The 22251-nt window shown below is 48.1% G+C and overlaps 2 protein-coding genes across 5 annotated transcripts in view; both read left to right on the top strand.

Annotated features, from left to right (window-relative positions):
* Positions 1-5029, top strand: part of LOC129811012 (rab GTPase-activating protein 1-like) — a 157220-nt gene extending 152191 nt beyond the window's left edge. For all 4 annotated transcript variants that reach the window (XM_055862108.1, XM_055862097.1, XM_055862116.1 and 1 more), the window contains one exon: positions 740-5029. In XM_055862108.1, coding sequence (XP_055718083.1) covers positions 740-862 — 123 coding nt within the window. In that variant the 3' untranslated portion in view covers positions 863-5029. The remainder of the gene's footprint in view (positions 1-739) is intronic.
* LOC129811037 (DNA-directed RNA polymerase II subunit RPB1-like) lies at positions 1181-5029 on the top strand. Its single transcript, XM_055862149.1, has 2 exons — positions 1181-2060; positions 2225-5029. Exons 1-2 carry the CDS (start codon positions 1181-1183, stop codon positions 2257-2259), a joined length of 915 nt encoding a protein of 304 aa, XP_055718124.1. The 3' UTR covers positions 2260-5029.
* Positions 5030-22251: the final 17222 nt, after the last annotated feature.

The raw sequence follows: 22251 nt of genomic DNA, 5'->3' as shown, positions 1-22251 counted from the left end.
CTGACCCCTAACCCAGACCAATGATACTGGTACTGACCCCTAACCCAGACCAATGATACAGGTACTGACCCCTAACCCAGACCAATGATACTGGTACTGACCCCTGACCCAGACCAATGATACTGGTACTGACCCCTAACCCATACCAATGATACAAATACTGACCCTGACCCAGACCAATGATACAGGTACTGACCCATACCAATGATACAGGTACTGACCCCTGACCCATACCAATGATACAGGTACTGACCCCTAACCCAGACCAATGATACAGGTACTGACCCCTAACCCTGACCAATGATACAGGTACTGAACCCCTAACCCAGACCAATGATACAGGTACTGACCTCTGACCCCTGACCCAGACCAATGATACAGGTACTGACCTCTGACCCCTGACCCAGACCAATGATACAGGTACTGACCTCTGACCCCTGACCCAGACCAATGATACAGGTACTGACCTCTGACCCCTGACCCAGACCAATGATACAGGTACTGACCTCTGACCCTAACCCAGACCAAAGAACTCACCTGGCTATAGCAACCGATGTCTACTGATATCACTTAATTTAAATTCAGCTACTATATCCTAACAATTCATGAATTAATTCCTGAAGGGAATTTGAGGCAATACAAGTTTGAATGATTTCTAGTCTGTCTCCTGTCCCATTACCCCAGCCTAGCTATGCTGCCCCTTGCCCAACCTCCTTCCTGTATGTTTTCTTCCCTGCAGGACTTGGAGCACACCCTGGGTCTGGCCCTGAACGAGGTCCAGGCAGCCAAGAAGACCTGGTTCAACAGAACCTTAACCTCCATCAAGACCGTGACGGGAGCACAGGGGAAGGAGACTACCTAACATGAGACCCCCCTCCTCTCCTCCTCGACCACAGACCGTTCCCTGCTGCTCCCAAACCTCGACCCGTTCCTCTCCCAGCCTCCCCCCTCCTCCCCCTGGTCAGGGGTACCAGCCACTAACTTGACCGGAGCGAACCAAACCACAACAGGAGTTTTAAATAAGTACTGAGCTCACTGCCCCAAACTAAATGATATACTTAATTAAAAAAGAAACAGAAAAGAAAAGAGAAGAGTCTTCAACATTAGTCTTTATACTACTGATATTTAACAGGTCAGGAAGGAGTTGTAGAGAGTTAGCTGAACTGTCCTCTCTCCAGACATGGGAAATACAACACTCCATTTTACTGTCCTCTCTCCAGACATGGGAAATACAACGCTCCATTTTACTGTCCTCTCTCCAGACATGGGAAATACAGCTCTCCATTTTACTGTCCTCTCTCCAGACATGGGAAATACAGCTCTCCATTTTACTGTCCTCTCTCCAGACATGGGAAATACAACACTCCATTTTACTGTCCTCTCTCCAGACATGGGAAATACAACGCTCCATTTTACTGTCCTCTCTCCAGACATGGGAAATACAGCTCTCCATTTTACTGTCCTCTCTCCAGACATGGGAAATCTAGCGCTCCATTTTACTGTCCTCTCTCCAGACATGGGAAATACAGTTCTCCATTTTACTGTCCTCTCTCCAGACATGGGAAATACAGTTCTCCATTTTACTGTCCTCTCTCCAGACATGGGAAATACAACACTCCATTTTACTGTCCTCTCTCCAGACATGGGAAATACAACACTTAATTTTACTGTCCTCTCCAGACATGGGAAATACAGTTCTCCATTTTACTGTCCTCTCTCCAGACATGGGAAATACAGTTCTCCATTTTACTGTCCTCTCTCCAGACATGGGAAATACAACACTCCATTTTACTGTCCTCTCTCCAGACATGGGAAATACAGTTCTCCATTTTACTGTCCTCTCTCCAGACATGGGAAAGACAGCTCTCCATTTTACTGTCCTCTCTCCAGACATGGGAAATACAGTTCTCCATTTTACTGTCCTCTCTCCAGACATGGGAAATACAGTTCTCCATTTTACTGTCCTCTCTCCAGACATGGGAAAGACAGCTCTCCATTTTACTGTCCTCTCTCCAGACATGGGAAATACAGCTCTCCATTTTACTGTCCTCTCTCCAGACATGGGAAATACAACACTCCATTTTACTGTCCTCTCCGGACATGGGAATGACAGCTCTCCATTTTACTGTCCTCTCTCCAGACATGGGAAATACAACACTCCATTTTACTGTCCTCTCCAGACATGGGAAAGACAGCTCTCCATTTTACTATCCTCTCTCCAGACTACTTGCACCAACAACAACTCCAACTATAATCTAGGTACTACCAGAGCTAACTAACAGCCTCCTCCTTTTCAAACTGAGCTTTTCTCATTTCTGTTCTATGATACCTTTCTTTTTCTATACATGTGTGATTCTGAACATGCTTATGAATAAACATGATGAGTGAAAACTGAGCACACCAGAGTGTATGTATGGGTGTGTTTATTAATGTGTGTGTGAGTGTTAATGTGTATGTGAGTGATAAGGGGAGTGTGTGTGTGTGTGTGTGTGTGTGTGTGTGTGTGTGTGTGTGTGTGTGTGTGTGTGTGTGTGTGTGTGTGTGTGTGTGTGTGTGTGTGTGTGTGTGTGTGTGTGTGAGTGTTAAGGGGAGTGTGTGTGTGTGTGTGTGTGCGTGTGTGAGTGTGCATGTACAGGTAACTGCCAAAATAATGGAAGCAATTAAATGAGGGATAGAAAGTATTTAGAAAGCAGGTCCCTCCACACAGGTGTGGTTCCTGAGTTAATTAAGTAATTAACATCCCATCATGCTTAGGGCCATGTATTAAAATGCTGGACAGACCATTATTTTGGCTTCCATGGCTATACCCCCTATAGGATGACAAGACCCCCATCCACAGGACACGAGTGGTCACTGAATGGTTTGATGAGCATGAAAATGATGTGAACCATATTCCATGACCGTCTCAGTCACCAGATCTCAACCCAATTGAACACTTATGGGAGATTCTGGAGCGGAGCCTGAGATGGCGTTTTCCATCAACAAAACACCAAATGATGGAATTTCACTTGTAGAATCTATGCCCTGGGTACGTTGAAGTGGTTCTGGCTCGTCCCAGCGCTCTATGAAGACACTTTATGTCGCCATTTCCTTTATTTTGGCAGTTACCTGTATGACTGATGATGTTTCTGGGTGTGGTCTTCCTGTGAAGTTTAGCAGGATAGGAGCTGGGTGCTCTATAGTGGGCTGAGGGGGGAGTTATATGAGGAAGAGTATCTTACCGATGAAGCCTTGATTTTCAGGTTGAGGGGAACATGGTAAACATTATGTACAGGGTAACAGTAGATATAGAAGCAGCAGCCTGGGGTCTGTCCGTTTGCTTGGTGTAGTAGCAGACAGGGGCCACTAGTGGTTGGTCCTGGCACTGTTCTCACAGTGCGCTTTCTGGGCTGTCCGAGCCTGGCTGGGCTCAAAGCATGGGAGCTCAGTGGCTGGAATTGCAGAGACAGATATGGGTGTGGCCCTCCCTTGCCTCAGACTCCACCCACAGACGTAGAACAGAACCTCCCCCTTTGGGACTCCTCCCTCCATGGCCGAAATGGAATCCTACTGGTCTCCTATCAAAAGTATCCTACTATATAGGGACTAGGGTTCCGTCCTCCTCTCTAAGACCAGCTGTTCCTCTGGCTTCTGTACTAGAAGACCCTTCATGACCTCTGACCTCATCAGTCAAGTTTATGCCATGTTATCCTAGTCACGGACACCACTCTCCCAACATAGACAGATACGTGTCACAGCCAGCCACCTACCGACCTACACTACTGACAGGGAGAGAAATGGCACACAGGTATTGTCTGGTCGTCAATCACAGGCTGTGTGCTTATGTGTGCACTCTTATGTGGCAGAATGGGTCAGGGGTCATCAAAGGTCAGGGTTTGTCAGAGGTCAAGCTGGCATTCTCTCTGAAAGAGTCAGGTGCACATTGTTGAATGTTATGAATAGAGCAGTCATGATTCCTCATTCTACATGTAAGAGAGATGTTTGTTGTTCTATATAATATATTTCTGTCTGAATCTCCGTTAGAGGTCTCTGTCCATATTGGGGAAGGCCCTACTCTCTACTGACAGTGTGTGTGTGTGTGGTCGGGGTGGGGACTTTGCACCTTAACATTCATATTTATAATGTATGGTGTCTTTCTAATCTTGCTTAAAGGGAAAAATTCACTCAAAACCATTTTTTTGTATTTTTTTCACTAGTCCACTCTTGATACAGTCTCAAAATGTTTTGCATGTCAGCATTCAAGAGTCACTTGCCACATGATCAATGCGTTTTGCAGTGTATTTTTCCTTTAAGTCTGTGTTGATGCCAGTGGAAGGAAGGCCTGTGTAATGTACTGAGAACAAAGAGGTCCTTCTGTAAGGCACTGGGTTGTATATAAGAAGCATTAGAATGATGATAATGATTAAGTTTTTAATTTTGTATTTCTACTGCTGTAACTTAACTAAATAATAATGTTGCCTATAATAACAATGTATTATTGTACTGTGTTACAGATTAATGATGACCTACATACACTACCAGTCAACAGTTTGGACACCTACTTATTCCAGGGTTTTTCTTTGTTTTACTATTTTCTACATTGTAGAATAATAGTGAAGAGATCAACACTATGAAATAACACATATGGAATCATGTAGTAACCAAAAAAGTGTTAAACAAATCAAAATATATTTGAGATTTGAGATTCTTCAAAGTAGCCACCCTTTACCTTGATGACAGCTTTGCACACTCTTGGCATTCTCTCAACCAGCTTCACCTGGAAAGCTTTTCCAACAGTCTTAAAGGAGTTCCCACATATTTCTAGAAAATAGTAAAACTAAAGAAGAACCCTGGAATGAGTAGGTGTGTCCAAACCTTTGACTGGTACTGTATGTTCTTTTGCTCAAAAGCTTTCCGTCTTAAATGTCAGACAAACTGCTGTCTCATCCATTACGTGACAAAATGTACCTTCATTCATCCAACATTTCTGAACGTGTGGAACATTGTAGAGTATACTTAATGCATTTTAATATAAAGCTGTGAACTCAGACCACTTTGTTGTTTGTTTCATTCTCATCCTAATGTATGCGTGGATCGTACACTTTAGAGGTCAGTCTATTTTTCCTGGCGTCCCTGCGTGTTGCCTGTTCCATAGAGTTCTTATAGCATCTTATAGCGTCTTATAGCATCTCTTATGACCTGCTCCATTATCAATAGAAGGAATATCAGATTCCTGTTGCTATAATAATAGTATTAATAGTAATAATAATAGTATTAATAGTAATAATAATATTAGTAGTAATAATAATATTAGTCGTAATAATAATAGTTGTAATAATAATAGTAGTAATAATAGTATTAATAATAATAATAGTAATAATACATGGGACTTATACTGAACAAAAATATAAATGCAACATGCAACAATTTCAAAGATTTTACTGAGTTACTGTTCATATAAGGAAATCAGTCTATTTAAATAAATTCATAAGGTCCCAATCTATGGATTTCGGACAGGGGTGCAGCCATGGGAGAGCCTTGGAGGGCATTGGCCCACCCACTTGGCAGCCAGGCCCACCCACTATGGAGCTTGGCCCAGCCAATCAGAATGTGTTTTTCTCCACAAAAGGGCTTTATTACAGCCAGAAATAATCTTCAGCACCCCCACACACCCCTCAGATGATCCCGCAGGTGAAGAAGCCAGATGTGGAGGTCCTGGGTTGGCGTGGTTACACGTGGTCTGCGATTGTGAAGCCGGTTGGACGTTCTGCCAAATTCTCTTAAACGACGGAGGCAGCTTATGGTAGAGAAATTAACATTAAATGCTCTGGCAACAGCTCTGGTGAACATTCCTGCAGTCAGCATTCCAAATGCACTCTCCCTAAAAACTTGAGACATTTGTGGCATTGTGTTGTGTGACAAAACTGCACATTTTAGAGTGGCCTTTCATTGTCCCCAGCACAAGGTGCACCTGTGCAATGATTATTCTGTTTAATCAGCTTCTTGATATGCCACACATGTCAGGTGGATGGATTATCTTGGCAAAGGAGAAATTCTCACTAACAGGGATGTAAACACATTTGTGTACAAGAATTGAGAGAAACAAGCTTTTTGTGTGTATGGAAAATGTCCAATTTTTTTTTTCTTCTTCAGCTCATTTAACATGGGACCAACACTTTACATGTTGCGGTTATTTTTTTAAATTGTATATAGCGTTTTTTAATTACCAAAAGTTGATTAAATGCTGCCTCTGGTCATAGTGAAGCAGATATTTTGATGTCTCTCTGTCTCTGTCTGTCTGGGATAAATCCTGGGATGTATCCCAAAAAATACTTTCACCAGGGACCACTCTGGTGAAAAGTAGTGCACTATATAGGGACGAGGGTGCCATTTGGGATAGAAACCTCCTATCCTGCTCCACTGAAAAGACCTTGAAACACCTTTAATACATCTAGGTCTCCCTTTTGTCCTCTTTTCAGACTATTTTTATATCTCCCCCTCTCTCCCTTCTCTCTCTCTGTTGATGAATAGCGGTCATAACTCAGGGGCCCAGTGACACCTTCCCTCCCTCTCTCCCTTCTCTCTCTCTCTGTTGATGAATAGCGGTCATAACTCAGGGGCCCAGTGACACCCTCCCTCTCTCCCTTCTCTCTCTGTCTGTTGATGAATAGCGGTCATAACTCAGGGGCCCAGTGACACCCTCCCTCTCTCCCTTCTCTCTCTCTCTGTTGATGAATAGCGGTCATAACTCAGGGGCCTAGTGACACTTTCCCTCCCTCTTTCCCTTCTCTCTCTCTGTTGATGAATAGCGGTCATAACTCAGGGGCCCAGTGACACCTCCCTTCTCTCTGTTGATGAATAGCGGTCATAACTCAGGGGCCCAGTGACACCTTCCCTCCCTCTTTCCCTTCTCTCTCTCTGTCTGTTGATGAATAGCGGTCATAACTCAGGGGCCCAGTGGCACCTTCCCTCCCTCTTTCCCTTCTCTCTCTCTGTTGATGAATAGCGGTCATAACTCAGGGGCCCAGTGACACCTTCCCTCCCTCTTTCCCTTCTCTCTCTCTGTTGATGAATAGCGGTCATAACTCAGGGGCCCAGTGACACCTTCCCTCCCTCTTTCCCTTCTCTCTCTCTGTTGATGAATAGCGGTCATAACTCAGGGGCCCAGTGACACCTTCCCTCCCTCTCTCCCTTCTCTCTCTCTGTTGATGAATAGCGGTCATAACTCAGGGGCCCAGTGACACCTTCCCTCCCTCTTTCGCTTCTCTCTCTCTGTTGATGAATAGCGGTCATAACTCAGGGGCCCAGTTACACCTTCCCTCCCTCTCTCCCTTCTCTCTCTCTGTTGATGAATAGCGGTCATAACTCAGGGGCCCAGTGACACCTTCCCTCCCTCTTTCCCTTCTCTCTCTCTGTTGATGAATAGCGGTCATAACTCAGGGGCCCAGTGACACCTCCCTTCTCTCTCTCTGTTGATGAATAGCGGTCATAACTCAGGGGCCCAGTGACACCTTCCCTCCCTCTTTCCCTTCTCTCTCTCTGTTGATGAATAGCGGTCATAACTCAGGGGCCCAGTGACACCTCCCTTCTCTCTCTCTGTTGATGAATAGCGGTCATAACTCAGGGGCCCAGTGACACCTTCCCTCCCTCTTTCCCTTCTCTCTCTCTGTTGATGAATAGCGGTCATAACTCAGGGGCCCAGTGACACCTCCCTTCTCTCTCTCTGTTGATGAATAGCGGTCATAACTCAGGGGCCCAGTGACACCTTCCCTCCCTCTCTCCCTTCTCTCTCTCTCTGTTGATGAATAGCGGTCATAACTCAGGGGCCCAGTGGCACCTTCCCTCCCTCTCTCCCTTCTCTCTCTGTCTGTTGATGAATAGCGGTCATAACTCAGGGGCCCAGTGGCACCTTCCCTCCCTCTCTCCCTTCTCTCTCTGTCTGTTGATGAATAGCGGTCATAACTCAGGGGCCCAGTGACACCTTCCCTCCCTCTCTCCCTTCTCTCTCTCTGTCTGTTGATGAATAGCGGTCATAACTCAGGGGCCCAGTGACACCTTCCCTCCCTCTTTCCCTTCTCTCTCTCTGTCTGTTGATGAATAGCGGTCATAACTCAGGAGCCCAGTGACACCTTCCCTCCCTCTCTCCCTTCTCTCTCTCTGTCTGTTGATGAATAGCGGTCATAACTCAGGGGCCCAGTGACACCCTCCCTACCTCTTTTTATCCTTACTTCCCTCCCACCCCTTTCTAATTTGTTACAGAGAAAAGCCTGTGAAGGGGACTATAGACACCGACAGACAGGTGGGTGTCATGGTAACCAGGTAGTTGTAACCCTGCTGTAAAGACGTTGTGCAGTGATGGGGTTTCTCCCTCTGTGGTCTGACTGGACAGGTAGATGGGGTTTCTCTCTCTGTGGTCTGACTGGACAGGTAGATGGGGTTTCTCTCTCTGTGGTCTGACTGGACGGGTAGATGGGGTTTCTCTCTCTGTGGTCTGACTGGACAGGTAGATGGGGTTTCTCTCTCTGTGGTCTGACTGGACAGATATCATGGGGTTTCTCTCTCTGTGGTCTAACTGGACAGGTAGATGGGGTTTCTCTCTCTGTGGTCTGACTGGACAGATGTAATGGGGTTTCTCTCTCTGAGGTCTAACTGGACAGGTAGATGGGGTTTCTCTCTCTCTGGTCTAACTGGACAGATGTAAAGGGGTTTCTCTCTCTGTGGTCTGACTGGACAGGTGTAATTGGGGTTTCTCTCTCTGTGGTCTGACTGGACAGATGTAATGGGGTTTCTCTCTCTGTGGTCTGACTGGACAGATGTAATGGGGTTCTCTCTCTGTGGTCTGACTGGACAGGTAGATGGGGTTTCTCTCTCTGTGGTCTGACTGGACAGGTAGATGGGGTTTCTCTCTCTGTGGTCTGACTGGACAGATGTAATGGGGTTTCTCTCTCTCTGGTCTAACTGGACAGGTAGATGGGGTTTCTCTCTCTGTGGTCTGACTGGACAGATGTAATGGGGTTTCTCTCTCTGTGGTCTGACTGGACAGGTAGATGGGGTTTCTCTCTCTGTGGTCTGACTGGACAGGTAGATGGGGTTTCTCTCTCTGTGGTCTGACTGGACAGGTAGATGGAGTTTCTCTCTCTGTGGTCTGACTGGACAGATGTAATGGGGTTTTTCTCTCTCTGGTCTGACTGGACAGATGTAATGGGGTTTCTCTCTCTGTAGTCTGACTGGACAGGTAGATGGGGTTTCTCTCTCTGTGGTCTGACTGGACAGGTAGATGGGGTTTCTCTCTCTGTGGTCTGACTGGACAGGTAGATGGGGTTTCTCTCTCTGTGGTCTGACTGGACAGATGTAATGGGGTTTCTCTCTCTGTGGTCTGACTGGACAGGTAGATGGAGTTTCTCTCTCTGTGGTCTGACTGGACAGATGTAATGGGGTTTCTCTCTCTGTGGTCTGACTGGACAGGTAGATGGGGTTTCTCTCTCTGTGGTCTGACTGGACAGATGTAATGGAGTTTCTCTCTCTGAGGTCTAACTGGACAGATGTAATGGGGTTTCTCTCTCTGAGGTCTAACTGGACAGGTAGATGGGGTTTCTCTCTCTGTGGTCTAACTGGACAGATGTAATGGGGTTTCTCTCTCTGTGGTCTGACTGGACAGATGTAATGGGGTTTCTCTCTCTGAGGTCTGACTGGACAGGTAGATGGGGTTTCTCTCTCTGTGGTCTGACTGGACAGATGTAATGGGGTTTCTCTCTCTGTGGTCTGACTGGACAGGTAGATGGGGTTTCTCTCTCTGTGGTCTAACTGGACAGGTAGATGGGGTTTCTCTCTCTGTGGTCTGACTGGACAGATGTAATGGAGTTTCTCTCTCTGTGGTCTGACTGGACAGGTAGATGGGGTTTCTCTCTCTGTGGTCTGACTGGACAGATGTAATGGGGTTTCTCTCTCTGTGGTCTGACTGGACAGATGTAATGGGGTTTCTCTCTCTGAGGTCTAACTGGACAGGTAGATGGGGTTTCTCTCTCTGTGGTCTAACTGGACAGATGTAATGGGGTTTCTCTCTCTGTGGTCTGACTGGACAGATGTAATGGGGTTCTCTCTCTGTGGTCTGACTGGACACGTAGATGGGGTTTCTCTCTCTGTGGTCTGACTGGACAGATGTAATGGGGTTTCTCTCTCTGTGGTCTGACTGGACAGGTAGATGGGGTTTCTCTCTCTGTGGTCTGACTGGACAGATGTAATGGAGTTTCTCTCTCTGTGGTCTGACTGGACAGATGTAATGGGGTTTCTCTCTCTGAGGTCTAACTGGACAGGTAGATGGGGTTTCTCTCTCTGTGGTCTAACTGGACAGATGTAATGGGGTTTCTCTCTCTGTGGTCTGACTGGACAGATGTAATGGGGTTTCTCTCTCTGAGGTTTGACTGGACAGGTAGATGGGGTTTCTCTCTCTGTGGTCTGACTGGACAGATGTAATGGGGTTTCTCTCTCTGTGGTCTGACTGGACAGATGTAATGGTGTTTCTCTCTCTGTGGTCTGACTGGACAGGTAGATGGGGTTTCTCTCTCTGTGGTCTAACTGGACAGGTAGATGGGGTTTCTCTCTCTGTGGTCTGACTGGACAGATGTAATGGAGTTTCTCTCTCTGTGGTCTGGCTGGACAGGTAGATGGGGTTTCTCTCTCTGTGGTCTGACTGGACAGATGTAATGGGGTTTCTCTCTCTGTGGTCTGACTGGACAGATGTAATGGGGTTTCTCTCTCTGAGGTCTAACTGGACAGGTAGATGGGGTTTCTCTCTCTGTGGTCTGACTGGACAGATGTAATGGGGTTTCTCTCTCTGTGGTCTAACTGGACAGGTAGATGGGGTTTCTCTCTCTGAGGTCTGACTGGACAGATGTAATGGGGTTTCTCTCTCTGTGGTCTGACTGGACAGGTAGGTGGGGTTTCTCTCTTTGTGGTCTGACTGGACAGGTAGATGGGGTTTCTCTCTCTGGTCTAACTGGACAGATGTAATGGGGTTTCTCTCTCTGTGGTCTAACTGGACAGATGTAATGGGGTTTCTCTCTCTGTGGTCTGACTGGACAGGTAGATGGGGTTTCTCTCTCTGAGGTCTGACTGGACAGATGTAATGGGGGTTCTCTCTCTGTGGTCTAACTGGACAGGTAGATGGGGTTTCTCTCTCTGTGGTCTGACTGGACAGGTAGATGGGGTTTCTCTCTCTGTGGTCTGACTGGACAGGTAGATGGGGTTTCTCTCTCTGTGGTCTGACTGGACAGGTAGATGGGGTTTCTCTCTCTGTGGTCTGACTGGACAGATGTAATGGGGTTTCTCTCTCTGTGGTCTAACTGGACAGGTAAATGGGGTTTCTCTCTCTGTGGTCTGACTGGACAGATGTCATGGAGTTTCTCTCTCTTTGGTCTGACTGGACAGATGTAATGGGGTTTCTCTCTCTGTGGTCTAACTGGACAGATGTCATGGGGTTCTCTCTCTGTGGTCTGACTGGACAGGTAGATGGGGTTTCTCTCTCTGTGGTCTGACTGGACAGGTAGATGGGGTTTCTCTCTCTCTGGTCTAACTGGACAGATGTAATGGGGTTTCTCTCTCTGAGGTCTGACTGGACAGATGTAATGGGGTTTCTCTCTCTGTGGTCTGACTGGACAGATGTAATGGGGTTTCTCTCTCTGAGGTCTGACTGGACAAATGTAATGGGTTTCTCTCTCTGTGGTCTGACTGGACAGATGTAATGGGGTTTCTCTCTCTGTGGTCTGACTGGACAGGTAGATGGGGTTTCTCTCTCTGTGGTCTGACTGGACAGATGTAATGGGGTTTCTCTCTCTGTGGTCTGACTGGACGGGTAGATGGGGTTTCTCTCTCTGTGGTCTGACTGGACAGGTAGATGGGGTTTCTCTCTCTGTGGTCTGACTGGACAGATATCATGGGGTTTCTCTCTCTGTGGTCTAACTGGACAGGTAGATGGGGTTTCTCTCTCTGTGGTCTAACTGGACAGATGTAATGGGGTTTCTCTCTCTGTGGTCTGACTGGACAGATGTAATGGGGTTTCTCTCTCTGAGGTCTAACTGGACAGGTAGATGGGGTTTCTCTCTCTCTGGTCTAACTGGACAGATGTAATGGGGTTTCTCTCTCTGTGGTCTGACTGGACAGGTGTAATTGGGGTTTCTCTCTCTGTGGTCTGACTGGACAGATGTAATGGGGTTTCTCTCTCTGTGGTCTGACTGGACAGATGTAATGGGGTTCTCTCTCTGTGGTCTGACTGGACAGGTAGATGGGGTTTCTCTCTCTGTGGTCTGACTGGACAGGTAGATGGGGTTTCTCTCTCTGTGGTCTGACTGGACAGATGTAATGGGGTTTCTCTCTCTCTGGTCTAACTGGACAGGTAGATGGGGTTTCTCTCTCTTTGGTCTGACTGGACAGATGTAATGGGGTTTCTCTCTCTGTGGTCTGACTGGACAGGTAAATGGGGTTTCTCTCTCTGTGGTCTGACTGGACAGGTAGATGGGGTTTCTCTCTCTGTGGTCTGACTGGACAGGTAGATGGAGTTTCTCTCTCTGTGGTCTGACTGGACAGATGTAATGGGGTTTTTCTCTCTCTGGTCTGACTGGACAGATGTAATGGGGTTTCTCTCTCTGTGGTCTGACTGGACAGGTAGATGGGGTTTCTCTCTCTGTGGTCTGACTGGACAGGTAGATGGGGTTTCTCTCTCTGTGGTCTGACTGGACAGGTAGATGGGGTTTCTCTCTCTGTGGTCTGACTGGACAGATGTAATGGGGTTTCTCTCTCTGTGGTCTGACTGGACAGGTAGATGGAGTTTCTCTCTCTGTGGTCTGACTGGACAGATGTAATGGGGTTTCTCTCTCTGTGGTCTGACTGGACAGGTAGATGGGGTTTCTCTCTCTGTGGTCTGACTGGACAGATGTAATGGAGTTTCTCTCTCTGTGGTCTGACTGGACAGACGTAATGGGGTTTCTCTCTCTGTGGTCTAACTGGACAGATGTAATGTGGTTTCTCTCTCTGAGGTCTAACTGGACAGGTAGATGGGGTTTCTCTCTCTGTGGTCTAACTGGACAGATGTAATGGGGTTTCTCTCTCTGTGGTCTGACTGGACAGATGTAATGGGGTTTCTCTCTCTGAGGTCTGACTGGACAGGTAGATGGGGTTTCTCTCTCTGTGGTCTGACTGGACAGATGTAATGGGGTTTCTCTCTCTGTGGTCTGACTGGACAGATGTAATGGGGTTTCTCTCTCTGTGGTCTGACTGGACAGGTAGATGGGGTTTCTCTCTCTGTGGTCTAACTGGACAGGTAGATGTGGTTTCTCTCTCTGTGGTCTGACTGGACAGATGTAATGGAGTTTCTCTCTCTGTGGTCTGACTGGACAGGTAGATGGGGTTTCTCTCTCTGTGGTCTGACTGGACAGATGTAATGGGGTTTCTCTCTCTGTGGTCTGACTGGACAGATGTAATGGGGTTTCTCTCTCTGAGGTCTAACTGGACAGGTAGATGGGGTTTCTCTCTCTGTGGTCTAACTGGACAGATGTAATGGGGTTTCTCTCTCTGTGGTCTGACTGGACAGATGTAATGGGGTTTCTCTCTCTGTGGTCTGACTGGACAGGTAGATGGGGTTTCTCTCTCTGTGGTCTGACTGGACAGATGTAATGGGGTTTCTCTCTCTGTGGTCTGACTGGACAGATGTAATGGGGTTTCTCTCTCTGTGGTCTGACTGGACAGGTAGATGGGGTTTCTCTCTCTGTGGTCTGACTGGACAGATGTAATGGGGTTTCTCTCTCTGTGGTCTAACTGGACAGGTAGATGGGGTTTCTCTCTCTGAGGTCTGACTGGACAGATGTAATGGGGTTTCTCTCTCTGTGGTCTGACTGGACAGGTAGGTGGGGTTTCTCTCTTTGTGGTCTGACTGGACAGGTAGATGGGGTTTCTCTCTCTGGTCTAACTGGACAGATGTAATGGGGTTTCTCTCTCTGTGGTCTAACTGGACAGATGTAATGGGGGTTCTCTCTCTGTGGTCTAACTGGACAGGTAGATGGGGTTTCTCTCTCTGTGGTCTGACTGGACAGGTAGATGGGGTTTCTCTCTCTGTGGTCTGACTGGACAGGTAGATGGGGTTTCTCTCTCTGTGGTCTGACTGGACAGGTAGATGGGGTTTCTCTCTCTGTGGTCTGACTGGACAGATGTAATGGGGTTTCTCTCTCTGTGGTCTAACTGGACAGGTAAATGGGGTTTCTCTCTCTGTGGTCTGACTGGACAGATGTCATGGAGTTTCTCTCTCTTTGGTCTGACTGGACAGATGTAATGGGGTTTCTCTCTCTGTGGTCTAACTGGACAGATGTCATGGGGTTCTCTCTCTGTGGTCTGACTGGACAGGTAGATGGGGTTTCTCTCTCTGTGGTCTGACTGGACAGGTAGATGGGGTTTCTCTCTCTCTGGTCTAACTGGACAGATGTAATGGGGTTTCTCTCTCTGAGGTCTGACTGGACAGATGTAATGGGGTTTCTCTCTCTCTGGTCTGACTGGACAGATGTAATGGGGTTTCTCTCTCTGAGGTCTGACTGGACAAATGTAATGGGTTTCTCTCTCTGTGGTCTGACTGGACAGATGTAATGGGGTTTCTCTCTCTGTGGTCTGACTGGACAGGTAGATGGGGTTTCTCTCTCTGAGGTCTAACTGGACAGGTAGATGGGGTTTCTCTCTCTGTGGTCTGACTGGACAGGTAGATGGGGTTTCTCTCTGTGGTCTGACTGGACAGGTAGATGGGGTTTCTCTCTCTGTGGTCTGACTGGACAGGTAGATGGGGTTTCTCTCTCTGTGGTCTGACTGGACAGGTAGATGGGGTTTCTCTCTCTGTGGTCTGACTGGACAGATGTAATGGGGTTTCTCTCTCTGTGGTCTAACTGGACAGGTAGATGGGGTTTCTCTCTCTGTGGTCTAACTGGACAGATGTCATGGGGTTCTCTCTCTGTGGTCTGACTGGACAGGTAGATGGGGTTTCTCTCTCTGTGGTCTGACTGGACAGGTAGATGGGGTTTCTCTCTCTCTGGTCTAACTGGACAGATGTAATGGGGTTTCTCTCTCTGAGGTCTGACTGGACAGATGTAATGGGGTTTCTCTCTCTCTGGTCTGACTGGACAGATGTAATGGGGTTTCTCTCTCTGAGGTCTGACTGGACAGATGTAATGGGTTTCTCTCTCTGTGGTCTGACTGGACAGATGTAATGGGGTTTCTCTCTCTGTGGTCTGACTGGACAGGTAGATGGGGTTTCTCTCTCTGAGGTCTAACTGGACAGGTAGATGGGGTTTCTCTCTCTGTGGTCTGACTGGACAGGTAGATGGGGTTTCTCTCTCTCTGGTCTAACTGGACAGATGTAATGGGGTTTCTCTCTCTGAGGTCTGACTGGACAGATGTAATGGGGTTTCTCTCTCTGTGGTCTAACTGGACAGGTAGATGGGGTTTCTCTCTCTGAGGTCTGACTGGAAAGCGGTGATAAAAGGGGGGATGGTGTTTACCCATACAAAATAATCTCTTGAGAACTGTTGTTTAGGGAGAGGGAAATCACAGAAGATTGTAATATGAAAAGCTCTCCGTGTATTATGTTTTCTCTACGTAATTTATTCTGTAGTTCTGAAAACAGTCTCCCTGTCAGACAACTCATACCCTGACTCCCTGTCAGACAATTCATACCCTGACTCCCTGTCAGACAACTCATACCCTGACTCCCTGTCAGACAACTCATACCCTGTCAGCCAACTCATACCCTGACTCCCTGTCAGACAACTCATATCCTGACTCCCAGTCAGACAACTCATATCCTGTCTCCCTGTCAGACAACTCATATCCTGACTCCCTGTCAGACAACTCATATCCTGACTCCCTGTCAGACAACTCATATCCTGACTCGCTGTCAGACAACTCATATCCTGACTCCCTGTCAGACAACTCATACCCTGACTCCCCGTCAAACAACTCATACCCGACTCTCTGTCAGACAACTCATACCCTGACTCCCTGTCAGACAACTCATATCCTGACTCCATGTCAGACAACTCATATCCTGACTCCCTGTCAGACAACTCATACCCTGACTCCCTGTCAGACAACTCATATCCTGACTCCCTGTCAGACAACTCATATCCTGACTCCCTGTCAGACAACTCATACCCTGACTCCCTGTCAAACAACTCATACCCGACTCCCTGTCAGACAACTCATACCCTGTCAGACAACTTATACCCTGACTCCCTGTCAGACAACTCATACCCTGACTCCCTGTCAGACAACTCATACCCTGACTCCCTGTCAGACAACTCATACCCTGACTCCCTGTCAGACAACTCATACCCTGACTCCCTGTCAGACAACTCATACCCTGACTCCCTGTCAGACAACTCATACCCTGACTCCCTGTCAGACAACTCATACCCTGTCAGACAACTCATACCCTGACTCCCTGTCAGACAACTCATACCCTGACTCCCTGTCAGACAACTCATACCCTGACTCCCTGTCAGACAACTCGTACCCTGACTCCCTGTCAGACAACTCATACCCTGACTCCCTGTCAGACAACTCATACCCTGACTCCGTCAGACAACTCATACCCTGTCAGACAACTCATATCCTGACTCCCTGTCAGACAACTCATATCCTGACTCCCTGTCAGACAACTCATACCCTGACTCCCTGTCAGACAACTCATACCCTGACTCCCTGTCAGACAACTCATATCCTGACTCCCTGTCAGACAACACATACCCTGACTCCCTGTCAGACAACTCATATCCTGACTCCCTGTCAGACAACTCATATCCTGACTCCCTGTCAGACAACTCATATCCTGACTCCCTGTCAAACAACTCATACCCGACTCCCTGTCAGACAACTCATACCCTGACTCCCTGTCAGACAACTCATACCCTGACTCCCTGTCAGACAACTCATACCCTGACTCCCTGTCAGCCAACTCATATCCTGACTCCCTGTCAGACAACTCATACCTTGACTCCCTGTCAGACAACTCATACCCTGTCAGACAACTCATACCCTGACTCCCTGTCAGACAATTCATACCCTGACTCCCTGTCAGACAACTCATACCCTGACTCCCCGTCAAACAACTCATACCCGACTCTCTGTCAGACAACTCATATCCTGACTCCCTGTCAGACAACTCATATCCTGACTCCCTGTCAGACAACTCATACCCTGACTCCCTGTCAGACAACTCATACCTTGACTCCCTGTCAGACAACTCATACCCTGTCAGACAACTCATACCTTGACTCCCTGTCAGACAACTCATACCTTGACTCCCTGTCAGACAACTCATACCCGACTCCCTGTCAGACAACTCATACCCTGACTCCCTGTCAGACAACTCATACCCTGACTCCCTGTCAGACAACTCATACCCTGACTCCCTGTCAGACAACTCATACCCTGACTCCCAGTCAGACAACTCATATCCTGACTCCCTGTCAGACAACTCATAATCTGACTCCCTGTCAGACAACTCATAATCTGACTCCCTGTCAGACAACTCATACCCTGTCAGACAACTCATACCCTGACTCCCAGTCAGACAACTCATACCCTGACTCTCGTTTGACTGGCGGTTTGATATGTTGTTTTGTTTTCAGCAGGGGCACAACTTTCACTGGGGATGGGGTGGGCATGTCCCCCCCCACATTCTGAATTTGCATATTTGTCCCCCCAGTTTTATCATTGGAGTGTGATACAAAACAAGGCAACAGTGTGCTTTAGGACCATGTGGTCGCACGCTTCTGAGCAGTTGGGTATGCTATTTAGAGATTTTATCTGACTGTATAAAACAAAAATATACATATCTGTATATATATATATATATATACACTGCTTAAAAAAATAAAGGGAACACTTAAACAACAAAATGTAACTCCAAGTCAATCAAACTTCTGTGAAATCAAACTGTCCACTTAAGAAGCAACACTGATTGACAATAAATTTCACATGCTGTTGTGCAAATGGAATAGACAAAAGGTGGAAATTATAGGCAATTAGCCAGACACCCCCAATAAAGGAGTGATTCTGCAGGTGGTGACCACAGACCACTTCTCAGTTCCTATGCTTCCTGGCTGATGTTTTGGTCACTTTTGAATGCTGGCGGTGCTCTCACTCTAGTGGCAGCATGAGACGGAGTCTACAACCCACACAAGTGGCTCAGGTATTGCAGCTCATCCAGGATGGCACATCAATGCGAGCTGTGGCAAGAAGGTTTGCTGTGTCTGTCAGCGTAGTGTCCAGAGCATGGAGGCGCTACCAGGAGACAGGCCAGTACATCAGGAGACGTGGAGGAGGCCGTAGGAGGGCAACAACCCAGCAGCAGGACCGCTACCTCCGCCTTTGAGCAGGAGGAGCACTGCCAGAGCCCTGCAAAATGACCTCCAGCAGGCCACAAACAGCAAACCTTCTTGCCACAGCTCGCATTGATGTGCCATCCTGGATGAGCTGCACTACCTGAGCCACTTGTGTGGGTTGTAGACTCCGTCTCATGCTGCCACTAGAGTGAGAGCACCGCCAGCATTCAAAAGTGGCTAATTGCCTGTAATTTCCACCTTTTGTCTATTCCATTTGCACAACAGCATGTGAAATTTATTGTCAATCAGTGTTGCTTCCTAAGTGGACAGTTTGATTTCACAGAAGTGTGATTGATTTGGAGTTACATTGTGTTGTTTAAGTGTTCCCTTATATATATATATATATAATGTCCCCCCCACTTCTAAAACCAAAGTTGCACCACTGGTTTTCAGTAATGAATGAGCTATTTTTAACATGAAACATTAACCCCCTCAGTTGTGCCTGAGTTTAAATGTACAGAGTGTATGGTGTGTATGGATTGTGGCAGCTTTCTTATATCGTTTAAGAGTGTTTATAACTTCGGGGACCCCATAAAGTTATCACCGGACTGAGGTTTCTACTTGCGAGGCGCGGAAAACCTATTACAGGCAGTGAGTAACGAGCGTCGGGAATTATGCAATCTGACACCAAAAAAAACCCTCCTTTCCCCCATTCGCTACTTACCTCCCTAAAAATACAGCCAATCAGCTGGCAGCAGAGAGTGGAGTATGGGCAAGATGTTTATGGGGTTGAGTTGCAGAAAGATACTGAGGCAGGCAGTGAGGCAGCATCGCTGTGGTTTGGGAGTCTAGAGGGACCAGGGGGTCCAGACAAGTTACACCGGTTTGGCCTCAGAGAGACACCACCCTCCCTTCATTGCAGACCCCTCCACCCCCAACCCCACTCCATCCCTCCTACCTCCAGCTCAGACACTTTATCACCTCTGATTAACACATGTGGCAGTCTCCAGAGCCTAAAATAGGAGCATCCTGGGACTGGTCACGGAGCTGCTCTCTCTGTGTGTGTGTGTGTGTGTGTGTGTGTGTGTGTGTGTGTGTGTGTGTGTGTGTGTGTGTGTGTGTGTGTGTGTGTGTGTGTGTGTGTGAGCGCGTGTGCGTGTGTGTGTGAGTTATACCAAAACCCTCCCGCTGTTCCTGATTACTTTCCCAGATGGACGGAGTCTCTGATAAACAGCTCTGGTCTCCTACATCCACACTGCTGAACAGGGAGGGAGATATTTACCCAGTGCAGCAGCTAAATCAGACCCTATTAGGGTCTTCTTACAGTGCAAATCAAATTCTCTACACCTCTTCCTTCTTCATCAGTGTTCCATCTGTCAGTGTAGATGTTGGGTGGTCCTATACTTTTCCTTTCTCAATGTGTCTTTCCTTGATTCCTCGTTTGCTCTCTCCTCACTTCCTTCTCAAAATTAATTGGATGAGGGGAGGGAGGTGACGGAGAAGACGAGATTAATCACAAATTGAGAATAGGCTCCAGTCAATCTGGCCCTGTCCGTTAGCCTAAGTTAGGTCAGAGTTGGAGAGATCTGGCCTTGTCAGGTGTGTTGGGTCAGAGTTGGAGGGATCTGGCCTTGTCAGGTGTGTTGGGTCAGAGTTGGAGGGATCTGGCCTTGTCAATTAGCTTATGTTAGGTCAGAGTTGGAGGGATCTGGCCTTGTCAGGTGTGTTGGGTCAGAGTTGGAGGGATCTGACTTTGTCAGGTGTGTTGGGTCAGAGTTGGAGGGATCTGGCCCTGTCAGTTAGCTTAAGTTAGGTCAGAGTTGGAGAGATCTGGCCTTGTCAGGTGTGTTGGGTCAGAGTTGGAGGGATCTGGCCCTGTCAGTTAGCCTAAGTTAGGTCAGAGTTGGAGAGATCTGGCCTTGTCAGGTGTGTTGGGTCAGAGTTGGAGGGATCTGGCCTTGTCAGGTGTGTTGGGTCAGAGTTGGAGAGATCTGGCCTTGTCAGGTGTGTTGGGTCAGAGTTGGAGGGATCTGGCCCTGTCAGTTAGCCTAAGTTAGGTCAGAGTTGGAGAGATCTGGCCTTGTCAGGTGTGTTGGGTCAGAGTTGGAGGGATCTGGCCTTGTCAGGTGTGTTGGGTCAGAGTTGGAGGGATCTGGCCTTGTCAGGTGTGTTGGGTCAGAGTTGGAGGGATCTGGCCTTGTCAGGTGTGTTGGGTCAGAGTTGGAGGGATCTGGCCTTGTCAGGTGTGTTGGGTCAGAGTTGGAGGGATCTGGCCTTGTCAATTAGCTTATGTTAGGTCAGAGTTGGAGGGATCTGGCCTTGTCAGGTGTGTTGGGTCAGAGTTGGAGGGATCTGACTTTGTCAGGTGTGTTGGGTCAGAGTTGGAGGGATCTGGCCCTGTCAGTTAGCTTAAGTTAGGTCAGAGTTGGAGAGATCTGGCCTTGTCAGGTGTGTTGGGTCAGAGTTGGAGGGATCTGGCCCTGTCAGTTAGCCTAAGTTAGGTCAGAGTTGGAGAGATATGGCCTTGTCAGGTGTGTTGGGTCAGAGTTGGAGGGATCTGGCCTTGTCAGGTGTGTTGGGTCAGAGTTGGAGAGATCTGGCCTTGTCAGGTGTGTTGGGTCAGAGTTGGAGGGATCTGGCCTTGTCAGGTGTGTTGGGTCAGAGTTGGAGGGATCTGACTTTGTCAGGTGTGTTGGGTCAGAGTTGGAGGGATCTGGCCCTGTCAGTTAGCTTAAGTTAGGTCAGAGTTGGAGAGCTCTGGCCTTGTCAGGTGTGTTGGGTCAGAGTTGGAGGGATCTGGCCCTGTCAGTTAGCCTAAGTTAGGTCAGAGTTGGAGAGATCTGGCCTTGTCAGGTGTGTTGGGTCAGAGTTGGAGGGATCTGGCCTTGTCAGGTGTGTTGGGTCAGAGTTGGAGAGATCTGGCCTTGTCAGGTGTGTTGGGTCAGAGTTGGAGGGATCTGGCCTTGTCAGGTGTGTTGGGTCAGAGTTGGAGGGATCTGGCCTTGTCAATTAGCTTATGTTAGGTCAGAGTTGGAGGGATCTGGCCTTGTCAGGTGTGTTGGGTCAGAGTTGGAGGGATCTGACTTTGTCAGGTGTGTTGGGTCAGAGTTGGAGGGATCTGGCCCTGTCAGTTAGCTTAAGTTAGGTCAGAGTTGGAGAGATCTGGCCTTGTCAGGTGTGTTGGGTCAGAGTTGGAGGGATCTGGCCCTGTCAGTTAGCCTAAGTTAGGTCAGAGTTGGAGAGATATGGCCTTGTCAGGTGTGTTGGGTCAGAGTTGGAGGGATCTGGCCTTGTCAGGTGTGTTGGGTCAGAGTTGGAGAGATCTGGCCTTGTCAGGTGTGTTGGGTCAGAGTTGGAGGGATCTGGCCTTGTCAGGTGTGTTGGGTCAGAGTTGGAGGGATCTGACTTTGTCAGGTGTGTTGGGTCAGAGTTGGAGGGATCTGGCCCTGTCAGTTAGCTTAAGTTAGGTCAGAGTTGGAGAGCTCTGGCCTTGTCAGGTGTGTTGGGTCAGAGTTGGAGGGATCTGGCCCTGTCAGTTAGCCTAAGTTAGGTCAGAGTTGGAGAGATCTGGCCTTGTCAGGTGTGTTGGGTCAGAGTTGGAGGGATCTGGCCTTGTCAGGTGTGTTGGGTCAGAGTTGGAGAGATCTGGCCTTGTCAGGTGTGTTGGGTCAGAGTTGGAGGGATCTGGCCTTGTCAGGTGTGTTGGGTCAGAGTTGGAGGGATCTGGCCTTGTCAGGTGTGTTGGGTCAGAGTTGGAGGGATCTGGCCTTGTCAGGTGTGTTGGGTCAGAGTTGGAGAGATCTGGCCTTGTCAGGTGTGTTGGGTCAGAGTTGGAGAGATCTGGCCTTGTCAGGTGTGTTGGGTCAGAGTTGGAGGGATCTGGCCTTGTCAGGTGTGTTGGGTCAGAGTTGGAGAG

The sequence above is a fragment of the Salvelinus fontinalis genome, chromosome 2 (genome assembly GCF_029448725.1).
Source record: "Salvelinus fontinalis isolate EN_2023a chromosome 2, ASM2944872v1, whole genome shotgun sequence".
NCBI classification, from domain to species: domain Eukaryota; kingdom Metazoa; phylum Chordata; class Actinopteri; order Salmoniformes; family Salmonidae; genus Salvelinus; species Salvelinus fontinalis.
This window is presented reverse-complemented; position numbering and strand designations above follow the sequence as displayed.